The sequence below is a fragment of the Ostrea edulis genome, chromosome 8, assembly GCF_947568905.1.
Source record: "Ostrea edulis chromosome 8, xbOstEdul1.1, whole genome shotgun sequence".
In the NCBI taxonomy this organism is placed as follows: domain Eukaryota; kingdom Metazoa; phylum Mollusca; class Bivalvia; order Ostreida; family Ostreidae; genus Ostrea; species Ostrea edulis.
In genome coordinates this window covers 60866244-60881864 of record NC_079171.1, presented here as the reverse complement: position 1 = coordinate 60881864, position 15621 = coordinate 60866244, and the positions used below count along the sequence as shown (strand labels likewise).

Genomic DNA, 15621 nt, shown 5'->3' with positions numbered 1-15621 from the left:
GGCATCTCAATCTCACTCACAGGAGGGGAAAAAGAGGATTGATTGACCCTTGACATAAGCTTACGTCTAGCTCCTTGACTAGAACTCAACCTATCAACTCTAGGGGTTGATGTAGCTCTTCCTAAACCTGAATCTAGCGAAGTCATGGTTTCTATTCAGAAATCCTAGGTCACGGCACCAAAAATTATGTAACCGGAAAGCAGAACTCTTTAACTGATAAAATATGAAAGTTACCAGCCAACTTGGCTTAAAGTGGTAAACTACCTCCAGTTTACAATGATCAACCCAGGTAAGGGGATTTCTGAACTATGATCAACGCTAAATGAAAACACTGTTTAAAGTTTTTATGAATTTAATAAAGTGAGAATTAACCTTTGTAAATGAAAACAAATAATAAGTAATGATCAAAATATAACAAATAGTAAAGTCTATGGAAATTTCACAGAAACAAATAAAGTTATATCGGAAATATGATTTAATTTAGCAAATGAACAACAATAATCTCAATAAATAAAAAGGAAGTTTATGAGAAAAAAAATATATATAAATAATAGAAATTGGCAGGAATGTGGAAGACCTATGAAAAATATGAGAGACTAAATAAAAAAAATATATATGTCCCTACTGAGCCTCCATACTAATGAAAATGGTCAAAAATCTCTCTATGAATAAACACTACTATAAATAACTGAATTAGAAAATGTAAGGAAAATGAGCTACATCACCCAATATGAACTCTATCAACACTCTAGAGTTGAACTATGAAAAACACTGAAAAGTCTGGGCTCTAAAAATAACTAACCCAGCAAATGAACTACACCAAAAATATAAAGGGCAAAATAATAAAGAATAGTGGTTCTAGAATTAACATCTGTTATCCACATCTCCTAAAACCAGGCTGGACTTGGAAAGGGAACCTAACTTATCTATAAAAATCCTAACACCCTAACTCTAATCATAAAGTGCTCGCTCAGCACGTGCTAAATGAAACCTAGAATGCCGTGTACCTTGAGGTTGGCATTAAAAGCAGAGATAAAGTGCCATGAGGCTTATCCCCAACCAAGTGAAGAAAACTACACGAACACGGCTTTAAATAACCTAGCTATGCCCAAAAATAAACGCCAATAGATATCAAAGATCCTAAGGCTAACTTAGCCAATTAGAACACAGCTATCAAAAGTACTACAGAAAGACTGCCAACATGGATGACACTTCCTGTTTTAAAAGTAAAACATGTGGAAAGTCAACACATGACCTAGCTTATAAACGACTAACAATAAAGGGGTTTTACGTAAGTAATAACTGAAAATTCAATGTAAATAACATTATCCTACTGAAATACTAGCAAATAATAAGTAAATATAAATTACGAAACCAGGGCTATGGAAATAAAAATCCAAACCACTACACATGCAATTTTGACTTTGCACAAGATTAAATATTTATCTATAGGTGTTTCCTGTCGATAAACACTTCAGTGTCCAGTGAAAAAAATTAGTTGATTTAAAAACTTAAAGCAGCTTAAAATATCCAAAACACCCTCAGCAAATTTCTACTTTCACTTTGCAAAAGGGACGTAACTTGTCTTGATCATAAACATACTTCGAATACGCATTGCAGTAAAGAGCCGAAGTGATCTAGATTTTGGAAAAACTCGCTTATTTTCGCGATATTACAACATTTAAAATCAATTTATTTTCTTAAATGAAATAAGACATCTCTAGTTTTTGACATATCATTCTAGTAGACACGATATACATTTATCATTGTAAGAACAATCCACCAGTGGTTGTGTTTCTGCACAATATTGAAACAATTTTCTCTTATTTTTAGTGGAATTTTGGGGTATTTGAGGTCATATATTTTGTGTGAAGGTGTTCCAGCAAATGAATTTTTCTTTTCTTTAAATTACAGACAACACAGCTTAGTAAAATACTAGTGAGAAGTTGAATGAAACATGAATATACACATTTTTAGAAGGAAAATTCAACGTTTACTGAGGTTCACATCTTTGCACATAATCGGCAAACTCTCACCACAGGGCGTATTACTGCGCTACAACACCTCTGTTAACGTCTAAATGTCAAGATTCTTGGCAAAACTTACCTATACCTATAGCATCATGGATAATAATTTTATAAGTTTAAGTTTTATGCTTTAAATCTTAAAGTAGGTTCACAAAAACAACGAATTCCATAATTATACTAGTATTATTGAATGAATGAATATTTATATAAACCTTCTAATTCGCTTGTGTCTCATATTTACCATCTTCTGATTTTAAAAAATTCAGAGAAGTGTTTGATTTGTTCAGATAGTATCATTACAGTTCGGTATGCTAAGTTAGTTTTTGTACATTTTGATATAACTTTTTAGACGTTGACAGAGGTATTGATGGAGCGTAGCGGGAACGATAACTCTGGGTAGAGATTGCATAATCGGATGTCTTGTTGCCATGAAAACACGAGTCAGAGCACATTTTTATAGGTGTCATGATTAAAGGACTGAAGTATGTATACTTTCTGTAAAATTTCCTCAATATCCATGTCCGTCGTTTTCCACACATTTTGATGCTTACAGAGGATGGCTCTTAAAATAACACACAATAAGGTTAAGGTGCGCCGAATAAAGTTAAAACAAACATCATAAAAGTACCTCAGTGCACTTCACACTATATGACGTCATAATATAAAAGTACGTCACGACGTACAGGTCTATAGTTGTATGGCGAAGACAATGTCATAATATTATCTCTCTATTTACTACCGTTATTTAGTGTTCAATCTGTATATGTTTAAATCTGTTTGTCAGATGATTTTTCTTTTCTTAAGTTTTCTTTGCTGATATATGATTCTCGTGTTTTATATATAACATGCACTAAAGTAATCTTTATATCACATTGTGACATTGATATCGCCCCCGATGTGTATAATCATTTAGAATAAAGAAAACCAACGTGTGTACATATCGATTCGGCACAGGTGAAAATTGACGATATCTTATTTCAATCAAGGTATATTCCTAAACATTACCAATTGCAGATTTGGGATTTTGCTTCGTTTAGATACAAGGTGAACTGACTTGTTTGTCAGTAGCTTACCTCGATTTAAAAACTGGCTGTACGCAGAACAAGCTCTTGCATATCGAATCAGTTGAGATATACAGTGGAGCCTCGGTAATCCGGACTCCATTAATCCGGACGCTTCACCTTCCGGACGATTTTTCTAGGGAACAGAATTTTTATACATTATTTTGCATCATTAATCCGGAAATTCGCGTTCCGGATCCGGACGGTCACTTTGTACTACAAAACGTTATAATGCATTGAAATTTGTACCGTTAATCCGGACGGTAATTTTGTTTACGGAAGGTCTGTGTCGGAAAATTTTAGCAAGGCGTAAATTATAAAGAAAACAAGCCAATCTGTCTCATTGAAACGATTACCTGTACCCTGTCAACACCTCCCTCCAATTAGGTGGTATGTGATGATAAGTCTGTTAGATAGCACGTGCCGATCGAGACATTGTATTGCCAATTTTCGCACATAAGATCTTTATTGCGTGTAGTGTTGAATTTTGTAAATAAATATGTAGCATATTATTTTATAGTCTTGATCAATACCCTAATAGTATTAATAAATTAAACATCATGCCGTAATAATATTTTTTAACTGCTACACATATCAGTTGTACTGATTCGTAAATTGATATCGGCTTATGCAAATCTAAAAAGTGTAGATTATACTTCTAGATTCTGGATTTTATACTGTTGATTGGCGTGAAATATACATGTATGTTCATGCACATGTATATGTAGTAAGTTTTTAATGTTTAGAATGTCACGCATGTAGAATGTACCTGTGTACGATTGATTCTTGTTACGATGTTGTAGAGCTTTACTGCTTTCGAATTTTTAAACTCTGGGTAGAAGTGAGAAAATTACAATTTTAAGGAAAATGACAATTGAATTCTGTATGTACCTGTAATGTTAGTTTCACCCGAGTTTTATTTCGTTATTATCGCATCATGAAAATAATAGGTGCGCGTGACTAGATCAAAGCAGTAGTAGGTCTTGATATTATGAGCTTAAATGATTGTGTTCTCCCAATATTGTCTTGGATAGTTATAGAATAAGAAATATAAACTCTGGCAGATTGAATTTTGGTTAAAGAATGTTGTCAACTGACATGATAATCACGAAATTCTTATATCAACTTTGGACGATGAAGATTGTTTTAACAGACCGGTGAACCCGTGAATAGTGACAGATGGAAATTACCGGCCTCTTTAAGAAGTAAAAGTGTGATGAAATGTTTGAAGTGTAAATGATTATGTTAGTTACTAATGATTTATTTACTTATAGTTAAATAAAGTGCTTCATTATTTGTTTTAGTGCATACGGTACACAGTTTTGTATATTTATTTGTAGGAATCATATGTATGTACAATGTAAGTACAGGCAAATACACTGAACACGTACATTAAATTTTAGTGCTTTGAATTACATGTAAATGTTAACATTATCATAATTTATTTACTAATGCAAATAGTTAAATCCAATGATAGAATGTGTTTAATTCACTATGCATCAATAAAGTAGGCACATATTGGTTACTTATGCAAAGCTAGAAAATATGCGATTCAATTATCCGGACGCTTCATTTATCCGGACGATTTTGCTGGGAACCAAAGTGTCCGGATCAACGAGGCTCCACTGTATAAACACCATAATTTATGCAGGTGATAATGGAATAAATAGATATAATTAGACAAGAGTTGGCAGTGAACATTGGAAATGCCCAACATAATGTTGAGATTATGGAAATCGCTGTATATGGTTAAATTTGTTTGTCAGATGATTTTTTTTCAGTTCTCTTTGATTATATATAAGTCTCATATTTATATATATATACTAGTGTGCACGAAAGACTTTAAAGTAATATTTATATTTGTGACCTTGAAATGGCCCCCGATGTGTATATTCATTTGGAATAAAAAAAAAACCAACGCATGTACATATAAACTCGGCACAGGTGAAAGATGACGATATTTCATTTCGATCAAGACATATTCTTAAAGGTAAATAGTTGCATATGTAGGATTTTGATACGGAAGGTAGAATATGTTGCCTCGTTTAGATACGATTTGCATGTAAATCCGAAAAATGCCCAACATTTGAGTTGAGATCATGGAAATTGCTATATTTGAGAGGATTTTATACCGATCAAGATCACTTTTTTTAAATTTACCAGATCAATGTCGACATATCAAGCCAAAACATTTGAAAACAACTTTCGCCTGTGCTGAGGTGATAAACAACTGAAACTTTAGCGGATAAAATAGCTCAACGTCACTTTTATGACGACGTTATAGTCAAGCGAGGGATTTCCCCACGTAATATGATGTTTGTTTATGTATTAAAAACGATTTCTACTAAAACACGAGACGCTTGGAAGAATTTTACTTTAATTTGAATATGCTTTTATTACTTGTTATTTTACTCGGAACACCTTAACCCCGCTGTGCAGAAATATACGTCATCGTTCTCTCGATTCCACCTGTTTATTTTTTCTGGGACATTTACCGGCCCATGTCACCGGATGGTTTCACGCCTATGACTGCAACGAAATTTAGACAAGTGTGGAATGTTTCGAAACTAACAATTAAAATTTCACATCAAATACATACTACTGTATTTGTATATATTGCATATATATTAAGTTACTATGGTTATGTTGTAAATTATCTCACATTAGCTGAATCAGACAATGTAATATAATCTGATCATAAAAGCCACGTCACAGAAATTGCATCACAACCACATCTGAAGATTACACGGTGTGTATTACTGTGATTAACACTCTGTGTTTAGTTGTAATTAGCACACTGTTCATGTATCTGAAATTGACAAGGTGTTAAATCATGAAAGTACCAAGGTCTTGAAAGTTTTGAATGATAATGTGTAGAGCTGTGTAATTAACACCGTGTCTCTAGATATTGGATTTTCTTCACTTTAGCCGTGTTTAACTCAGCCACGAAGAGGTTGTCTCTGATGTCCACACATAAACCTAATGGACGTTCTAAATCACAGTGAATGTAACGGAGGAACTGTCCGTCCTGATCTAGGATGTGGATACGGTCATTGTACCAGTCTGCTGTCAGGATGTGACTCTGGCTGTCTGTAGTGATGCCACGTGGATCGAATGATTCCTTGGTATTAGAGGGATAACCAGTGTATCTAAATCGGAGTTTTCCTGACTTATCGACAACCACTACTGCTTTAGCTGTCCAGTCAGCCACACATATGTCCAGGTTTCTATTCTCATTGATGTATTTAGTGTTACCATCAGATGAATAGAGAGGACGACCCTGGTCATCAAACTGAATGGTTTGTTTTTCTGTCGAGCCAGAGTAACGCACGACTTTGGATTGTTTTCTATTATCGTTAGTCATGGTGACCAGGAGATCATCAGATGAGGTACTGCAGACAGAGAGAGGTTTCCATCCCTGTAGTGTTATCACGGTCTGTGTCTGTTTATTCTTCACTAGGTTTATAGATTTATAGTCAGCAAAAACAAGATCTCCTTCCCGTGTCACCGCTATGTCCCATGGTTGGTTCCCTGACTCAGTTTGTATTGGTGTCAGTAGTTTACCCTGGAGGTTGAGGAGTTTCATGATTTTGCTATACCCACTTGTCCAGACTTTTTCACTGAGACAGCTAACACTGATTAGATATTTATACCCAGTGTTAATGGTAGCGGTGATTCGCGGTTCATGAAGCAGTGGTTTGACTGGAGGAGACGATACAGCTTCTGCTGACTTCATTGTGTCGCCATCTTCTGTGTTAATGGATAATGGCGACAGGGAACCAAACATTTCATTGAGCTGATTTTTGTTTATTTTCGGCGGAGAAAAACGTGGTAAAGTAATTCGGACTTTGGACGGTAATGTTCTAAATTCAGAATTCCTAGATTTGTATGTAGAGGTTAAGGAGACATCATTTAATTTTAGGATTGCTTTCAAGTCGGAAATGATTTCTTTGAGTTCAGTCATTTTCTGTGTGATTTCTTCTGTATTTTTATTCAGGGTAGATAGGTGTTTGTTTTTCATCTCCTGAATGTCGGATTTCCGTTGGTTGACAATGGAGGTGATCTCCCGGTGTAAAATATGTCCTTGTTGGTCGGCCGCTGTGGTCAATTTACCGTAATTCAATTCTAACTCGGCTTTCTCAGTTTGGACATCGGACGCCATTTCTTCATATCGGGGATATATTCTGGTTTCGAGTTCGTCCAGATCTTTTTGTAAACTTTCTATTTTAGAACTGCCTTTTTCCAGAATATCTAATAGCATGTGACGTCTACGCAACGGATACAGTTCTGGTGTCTGGGTCACACCAACCCACACTGTCAATAAAAGAAATGGACGTTTGTTTGTGAGTTTCAGTTATCAAATGAAGAACATGAAATTAACTTTGAATAAACCACAAAAGTAAATTTGAATGCTGAAAATGATGAAAAACAATCCACAAGCCGTGTTGTAGAATTCCATCATGCAAAGCCACGCATGACAGCCATTCATCATTTTGTAAATTAATATATTGATAGTATTTGTGTATACAAATATTACTCCCCCACATTCTGGACTGAATTAATTATCAATAAAGAAAGTTATGTACTACAAAGACTCCCATCACACACACACTTCCCTGCATTTTCAGCCACGGTATTTAATGCAATTAACTCATTACTGATATTCCTTAAGCCCATTACTCCACTGCAACGTGTGTGTAATTCTTTCCTAACCTACAATGTATTGTTACCGATTGATTGTACATTGTTTAACTTCCCGCTGGATAATGTTTAACTCGTGTGGAGACGTTACCACTGCCAATGACGCCCTGAAAATATTAGGCCGGCCTTTAAAGGTATCACACCGGTAATTGTCCAATCAAAATGAACTTAGTCAATTGTAGTTCCATATATTCAAAGAAATATTTTTTTCCTTTTGCGATTTTTCTCATTTCCTCTTCTTTTCTCTTAATTTTTTGCACCCCTGATTAGGAAATTTTGTGTAATTTGTAGAAATAACCAACTGTATACAAAGGAACTATTTGCTGTTGGTAACTGAGGCTACTTCCTGAGGTGTACTCCGGCTGTTTACACACATGTGAAAAACACGTGGATTTGAGGGTAGTCTTGTTTGCGGGTAATTTATTTTCGAAAATGCCGCGTAGGGTGTTGTTTTTCTGGTGTCGGCAGACGAGATAGGTAACATAGAACGTTTCTGACTGCGTTATTCGGCATCAATTCTGTAAACTGATTTTTAATGAATTTTTTTCCTCTATAGTAATATATAGTGAAAATAATTATCGGTGTGATACCTTGAAGCAGGGATGGATCTTAGTCGTACCACATTTGCTGCGGTAGTTTGCTGCATTTTTTTTTCGCCGTCTCTAGCGAATGACCGCCCCATTTATTTTACGGTAAGCAAGAGGCGTAAGTGGCGACTAAATGGACAAGTTTGATCGAACAACACCAGTTACGCCGTTGTAAAACATTAGTGTTAAACATGGGTTTCGAAACATTTACTCCTCATTTTAGCGGGTGCATCAAGTGCTCATAATGGTGGATAATGAAGTGAAACATTGAGTGTGTCATGTAGAATGGTATTTTGGTGGAATATAAAACAAACTTTCTGTCGAAAAATATATACATATAACTAAAGTTTAAGCACATGTAACTGATTTTTTTTTTTGATAATTAATGTAAATATTTGTAAACATTGTTAGATGTATGTTTAGATTCCAATTTATTGCAAATCAAGTAATTTTAGGGTGAATTATATACTGTATACGTTTGGTTTCATTTTGATGAAATTTACACATTTTAGCACTGCCTGTCCATGTACATTCATGTACTAGCAATTTTGGTTAAATTAATCATATGTATATTTTTCAATAGTAAGTTTACTTTATATTCCCCAATATAACGCAAGCATTACTCTAGAGTTACCCGAGTCTTCCAAATCAAGCGTGCCCAATATTTCGATGTACAGTTTAAGAACGCAATTTAAAGAATTTATCTTTTACAATTTATCTGTATATTACTTATTGCGTCATCATGTTAACTGCACCACTGCGGTGGTCAAAGTGTAGATGGTTCGTTCCGCATGCGGAAGGTTGGGGTTCGAATCCCGGCCGCGACACATTTAAATCGTTAAATCAGGAAGCGAAAGTTCTATCGCCAAACGCTCTTCATTAGGTGCGATTGTCACTGGTACTCGGAGATGACCTTAAAAGCGGATGTCACAGTAGGTGTGGCATGCTAAAAAAAATCTCACTGCTCAATAACTCTAAGCGCCGATGATAGGCCTGACACCCTTCATCGGTATTGTTGGCGCCTCCATATAAGCAAACACTGCTCGTGAGGGACGTTAATGGGAAGGCAACCTAAATAGTTTTACATGATAAATGATAGGATTAATTATATGATAAAAAAATGACATACTAATTATGTTTATATACGGCCTAGATAAGCTTCAAATACTAATTTGAAAACGTTTGATGCCAAAGAAAGGACACAAATATGAAATATGATAGCTCATTCAAATGTAACGAGCAAAGTTGAAGTTTCAGATAGACTGGGCCCAAAGCAACCCCCCCCCCCCCCAATCAATGACTGGGGTACACAGGCCACGTACAATTGAAGACGGTGCTTATTGTTAACAATTTGAACAAACGTCAATCTGCTCGAACTAGGGATGTTAGCATATTGATATTAGTATTCATGTCCCTGATTACTATGTTTTCTATATATTCTTATCACAAATCTTTATTCCCTTAGTTATTGTGGTCTCAACCTATTCCCGGACACCACAATTTGAACAAATTTTATACTTTGCTACCTGAGAATACTTGCATTAATCATTGTCTTGTACTTTAGAAGACTGTAAAATATTTATCCTATATATCCCCATGTAAAACTTCAACCCCCTTTGTGGTCTCACCCTTCCATCAGGGGACATGATTTGAATAAACGTTAATCTATACAGTGCTAGGAAGCTTTCACATATTTCACAGTGGTTCTTGGGAAGATTGTTATATCCTCTATCCTATTTTTGCATTTGTTTTAGTGTGTCCCCTATGGAAAGAGTACGACCTTCCATTTGAACAAATCACTTCACTCAAGGGTAATTTGTGACAAATTTGTTCGAAACAAGTCAAGTGGTTCCTAAAAAAGATAATTTCTAAACGTTCTAGTGAAAGGTGAAGATAACGAACAGTGACCAATCTCATAACGCCTATAAAGGTGAAGATAACGAACAGTGATCAATCTCATAACTCCTATAAAGGTGAAGATAACAAACAGTGATCAATCTCATAACTCCTATAAAGGTGAAGATAACGAACAGTGATTAATCTCATAACTCCTATAAAGGTGAAGATAATGAACAGTGATCAATCTCATAACTCCTATAAAGGTGAAGATAATGAACAGTGATCAATCTCATAACTCCTATAAAGGTGAAGATAATGAACAGTGATTAATCTCATAACTCCTATAAAGGTGAAGATAACGAACAGTGATCAATCTCATAACTCCTATAAAGGTGAAGATAACGAACAGTGATTAATCTCATAACTCCTATAAAGGTGAAGATAATGAACAGTGATCAATCTCATAACTCCTATAAAGGTGAAGATAATGAACAGTGATCAATCTCATAACTCCTATAAAGGTGAAGATAATGAACAGTGATTAATCTCATAACTCCTATAAAGGTGAATGTAACGAACAGTGATGATCAATTTCATAACTCATATGAGCAATACAAGTAATTCTTCATTATATCCACTTCAAGACGGGTGGGACACTAGCTTTATTTGAACAAATAGCATTCCATTTTACCCTAGCATACATTGTGGCTGATTAAAAGAAATAGAAAAATTGAATGTTTTCAAACGAACAGACATGACATATCGATAAATGTAAGTGGGTTTTTTTTCTTTGACATTTTGTTGTGACCTTGACCATTGAACTCCAAGATCAATACCCCCTCTCTTTTAAAAGAAAAGCTGCTTGAGAAATATTACACAAACTAAAGATATACTGTGGCCGGCATATCACGAAGGTATAATTTACTTAACCACAGCAACTACTAAGGGGTTTCTGTAATAATGATTATTCATTGATTTCTGTAATGACGATTACTTACTAGTTTCTGCTGTGATTTCATTATCATTCAGATAAATCATCAAATCCTCAGCATGTAGATTATAGTTAGCCAGATATGGAGGGTAGAGCAACACAGATAGGATAAGTTCTCCAATCTCCCCTCTCTCCAAATCATGCATGTAATGGTCACAACCTCCTTCTGAGGAAAAGGTCAACTTCAGCAGTAAGCTGCCCTGTGAACACTCTAATTCAGCACCATACATTTTCTTTAATCTCAAAATAAAGCGAAGGTGTCTTGCTAAAGTTTGCATCGGGCTCTTTTTCAGATAAGCATATCTTTTGATTTTTTGTGCTAATTCTTCAAAAAATGGAAAAGACGTTAATGTTGATATATTCTCCTTGTTCTCGCTAATGAATTCTTCTATTGATTCAAACAGTAGCTCTATATCTGAGTCCGGTGTCATTTCAGTGATGCTATCCTTCATGTCGTTCAGAATGGAAATGCTTGTGTTAGTTAATGTCTCTACTAGGTTATTCAGTTGTGGATCCCTGGCTTCAACCCTCACATTTTCTTCTACACAGGGAGCTACAATAAGACAGAAATACTGTCATCAGCCACAACAAAGGTTACTTACTCTAAGGATATAATAAGTATTGCGTCATCGTCTGTGCGTAGACAAGATTACATGAAATGTACAAATGAGATTCCAATAGAAATCTAACAAACGGTAAAATGTGTCCGTCTGTTCTCAATGCACCGATCCACTTTCGCTGTATAAACCCCACCCACCATGGTTACGTCATAGCAACAACGGAGAGTAAGCAATGACGGCGTCTGCAAACGCTTTGGAGATAATCCCGGTTAAACTTTTGTTAGATTACTTTAAAAGAGTCATCATTTCATCCCATGTGAAGGAGAACGGTTGACTTTGATAATTCATTTTCATTTTTATTGATTTGCTTTCAAATTACAAAAGCGTAGAAATCACATCGAAACGACAGGCCCCGCGTTCTAGGATGACGATCCTCACTCGGGTTTTGTAATGCTTAATTCTCATTAATCTTGCCAAACAGGCTGATGAGATTTGTTTTCATATATTTATTCCATAATCTACATTCCTTTGTCAGTAAACTGATATTCAACCGTCATTGTAATAAAATAAGCAAATGGACCTTTCGCAGAAATCATTGTTAGCGCTTCTACTTTGTAACCATAAATGATAGAAGGATAAAACCTTTTCTAAAACATAGAGGGTAATTAGTAGAAGCGAAGAATTTTAAATGAAGGGATTCAATGTCCCCTAAGGGGAGTTAATGCCTCTTTATGTTTTGCGATTTATTTGTAAAACATGTCGAACTTGAGAACGGTTTGTTGTAGAGACATGGGACCAACTGGAATACAATCGGTGACCTTTGACCTTGAAAATTAGGTCAGGGTCAAATGTCAAGGTCATCAGAAAAGAGGAAAAAATAGCACTTTTTTATACTCTCTTTCCTGCTTAAGATAGCGTTGAGATATTATATGGGTAAGTATTGACTTCTTGATTGGTTTTGATGGTATGCATTTCAACTTTGAACTTTGACCCTCCTCTGAATTTCGGAGACTTGCGTCGAAAACCTTGTTATCGCTACTCCTACTTAATGGAAAGTCATAGAGACACGAAACCTTCACTAATGAATTCACAGTAAAACCGTCTTGCAAAGAAAAAATAATCAAAGGGATACGAAAACCCTTAAGCATAGTTATTGCCCCTGAAAGTCTCCAATATTATTATCTAAGCCTATAACTTTTATATTAATTTAGTTAGAGACATGGGATCACTTGCATTAAGACCGATGACCTTTGACCTTCAAAATGAGGTCAAGGTCAAAGGTCAAAGTCATCATCAAATTTATTTTTTTTCCATTTTAAAGGTCTTTCAAAGGATTTTTAGCATTGAGAAACTAACCGAAAGTAACCGAAAACCCCTAAACAAATTATAGCCCATGAATGTCTTGATTAACGTTTTTAAGCTGATAGCTTTTACATTAATATAGATAGAGACATGGGATAACTTGCATTAAGAGCGATGACCTTTGATTTTCAAAATGAGGTCAAAGGTCAAGGTTATCGTGAAAATTATTATTTAAATTTTCAAGGCCGTTTTCAGTTTCGTACATCATCTTAAATATTCTTAAATATCTTTTTTAAAATCATTGTAGGTGGAAAGCCCTCTAATTGTTCACGAACAATTAGGATTACTAGTTCTTATTGTAATTATTGAATGGCTTTTAGTGATTGGTCGATTCTTTTTGTTACCTTTTTGGCGCAGTGAATGTGAAATTCAGCATTGGTCACACGAGTTGTTTGACCTTAAAATTTAGAAATGTCGTTTGATGAAGTTGTTCAACATCAGCAAAAATTTGGTTCAAAACATGAAAATCATAGCTCTAATTATGGTCAGTTATCCGGAAGTAAAATGAATACTTTTTTATTTGGATTAGAGTAACTCTATTAATCTTCAGATGGATTAATGACATTTTTTGCATGCCTGTCAGGTTTTTGGCATAAAATGTAGTCAGCTTGATGATTATTTCTGATTTTCTTACACTGGTATGATTATTTGATATCATTTTAGCATGGTATTCCATTTATCATTACCCTGCGACTGAGTAGGTATGGAATGCAATAATATATGTGTCCAGCTTTGAATTTGCTTAAATCACCGCCGCGGTTTTTTAGAGGTTGGGGATTCGCCCCTGTCACGATAGATCAAAGTCGTTAAAACAGGTAGTGACAGTTCCATCGCCAAACGATCGGCATTAGGTGTAGTTGTCACGGGTCATCAGATGCCATATGACCTTAACGCGGATGTCCTGTGTTTCAGTAGGTGTGGCACACTAAGGCACCCTCACTCCTCAATGGCCATAAGAGCCGAGAATACGCGTAAATTCAAAGCCCTTCATCGGTGACGTCTGCATATGAGTGGAAAATTCTCGGGAAGGACTTTAATCAAAGATAGAATCAATCAATCAACAATTGAATTTTCTTCTGGTTATTTGCAGTTTTAAAGTCATTTGATGCTTAATTTATTTCAATGTCTCTGGTTACATTTTCATCCTTGCAATTTCAATTTATAGTTTTACTCAATAGTGAAGTTATCAAAGATTGAACTACGGCAAGGAAGAGACTGTATCCATTATTAGAAAGGCGTTTTGATCAACTTTCTGGAAGATTTGACAAAATAAGTATGCATTACCTTTGGATAAACTATTCGCCATGAATCAAAATTTCTATGTGCTATTTACCTCTACCTTTGATGACCTCTTGTAATAGTTCTTTCATACTTTTCTCAGCAGTACAGAGACTTTTGATTTTCTCGAGGTACGTGTTTTCCATCTCTAAGTCAATAGCACGTACTTCAGCCATCTGCAGGCTTTGGACATAGTTCTTGCCAAGCAAGGTTTGCATTCTTTTGCAGATGTCTGAAATATTGGACCAGTGTTCCTGGAACTCTGTCTCTGACAATGCTGGTACAGCAACATGTCCATATATTTTATTTCTTATGAGGCGAATTCTTTCAATGTCATCACCAGGAGTTGTCTCCCCATTTCCTGGCCTTTGTGATGTCCCCCATCCTTGTGTAGGGGCTGTGATTTTTAGACATTTGAGATTGCGTAATAATGTGTACAAAAGAGTAATATCGAAATCTTTGTACCCATCAGTCTGAGCATTTTGAATTAATACCGTTTGTTCAGCTCTAAGCTTTTGGAAAAGTGACTTCTGTCGTGAAACTTCATTAAGTAATTGGTTTGGTGATATTTCATTTTGAAGTATATCTTGTAGCAGTGGTGTCAATTCCTCGAGGATGACCAAGGTCAGTCTTGTGAATCTGGTTCTGTCGTGTGGATGAACTGTTTTACTAAGCGCCATTTTGAAAATTTGATCCTAAAGCACCATTTTATACTCTCAAGACTCCGCTGGGTCAGAATTTGGTGTCAGCTCAGCTCAGCAGTGACGAAATATGGGTCTGTCTTCTGGATATCTTTAATTATTCAAATACATTCTGAAAATGTGAAATTAATTAATTCTAATCATTCAATACATAGTGTACATGTTTTGTAAATATTAAAATGTAACTGAGATGGGAATACATTTTATCTAGTATATAATTAAAGTTCAATCAATGTGAAAGGGTAAATATAACGAATCGTCATCAACATAAAAAAATACAAAATTAAGAGTAGGACAAATATGGACATATTAGATATCAGATGCAGAAATATAGCTCTCTGAAAAAAATATTGTGACGGAACAGATAGCTACAGATCCAGCCCTTATAAAAACCTTCGATTTACGGCGCACAAAAAACTGCGCACGATTGAGGCCTGATATAGTTGCATTTTTGTATTGCTGTCTCATAAATTTAACATAAAAAATCTTAACATATTCCTTACAATACTTGTGT

General features: G+C 35.3%; 2 protein-coding genes across 2 annotated transcripts in view; both read right to left on the bottom strand.

Annotated features, from left to right (window-relative positions):
• LOC130049348 (uncharacterized) overlaps nt 1-6875 on the bottom strand; it is an 81396-nt gene extending 74521 nt beyond the window's left edge. Inside the window, exon 1 of the mRNA XM_056146783.1 lies at nt 6012-6875. Within this exon, the coding sequence (XP_056002758.1) occupies nt 6012-6875 (864 nt within the window). The remainder of the gene's footprint in view (nt 1-6011) is intronic.
• Nucleotides 6876-11205: 4330 nt separating this feature from the next.
• LOC125662515 (uncharacterized) lies at nt 11206-15086 on the bottom strand. The gene is made up of 2 exons (XM_056147752.1): nt 14462-15086; nt 11206-11759 (listed from the first exon to the last, which is right to left on the bottom strand). The coding sequence occupies exons 1-2, from the start codon at nt 15084-15086 to the stop codon at nt 11206-11208; spliced, it is 1179 nt and encodes a 392-aa protein (XP_056003727.1).
• Nucleotides 15087-15621: the final 535 nt, after the last annotated feature.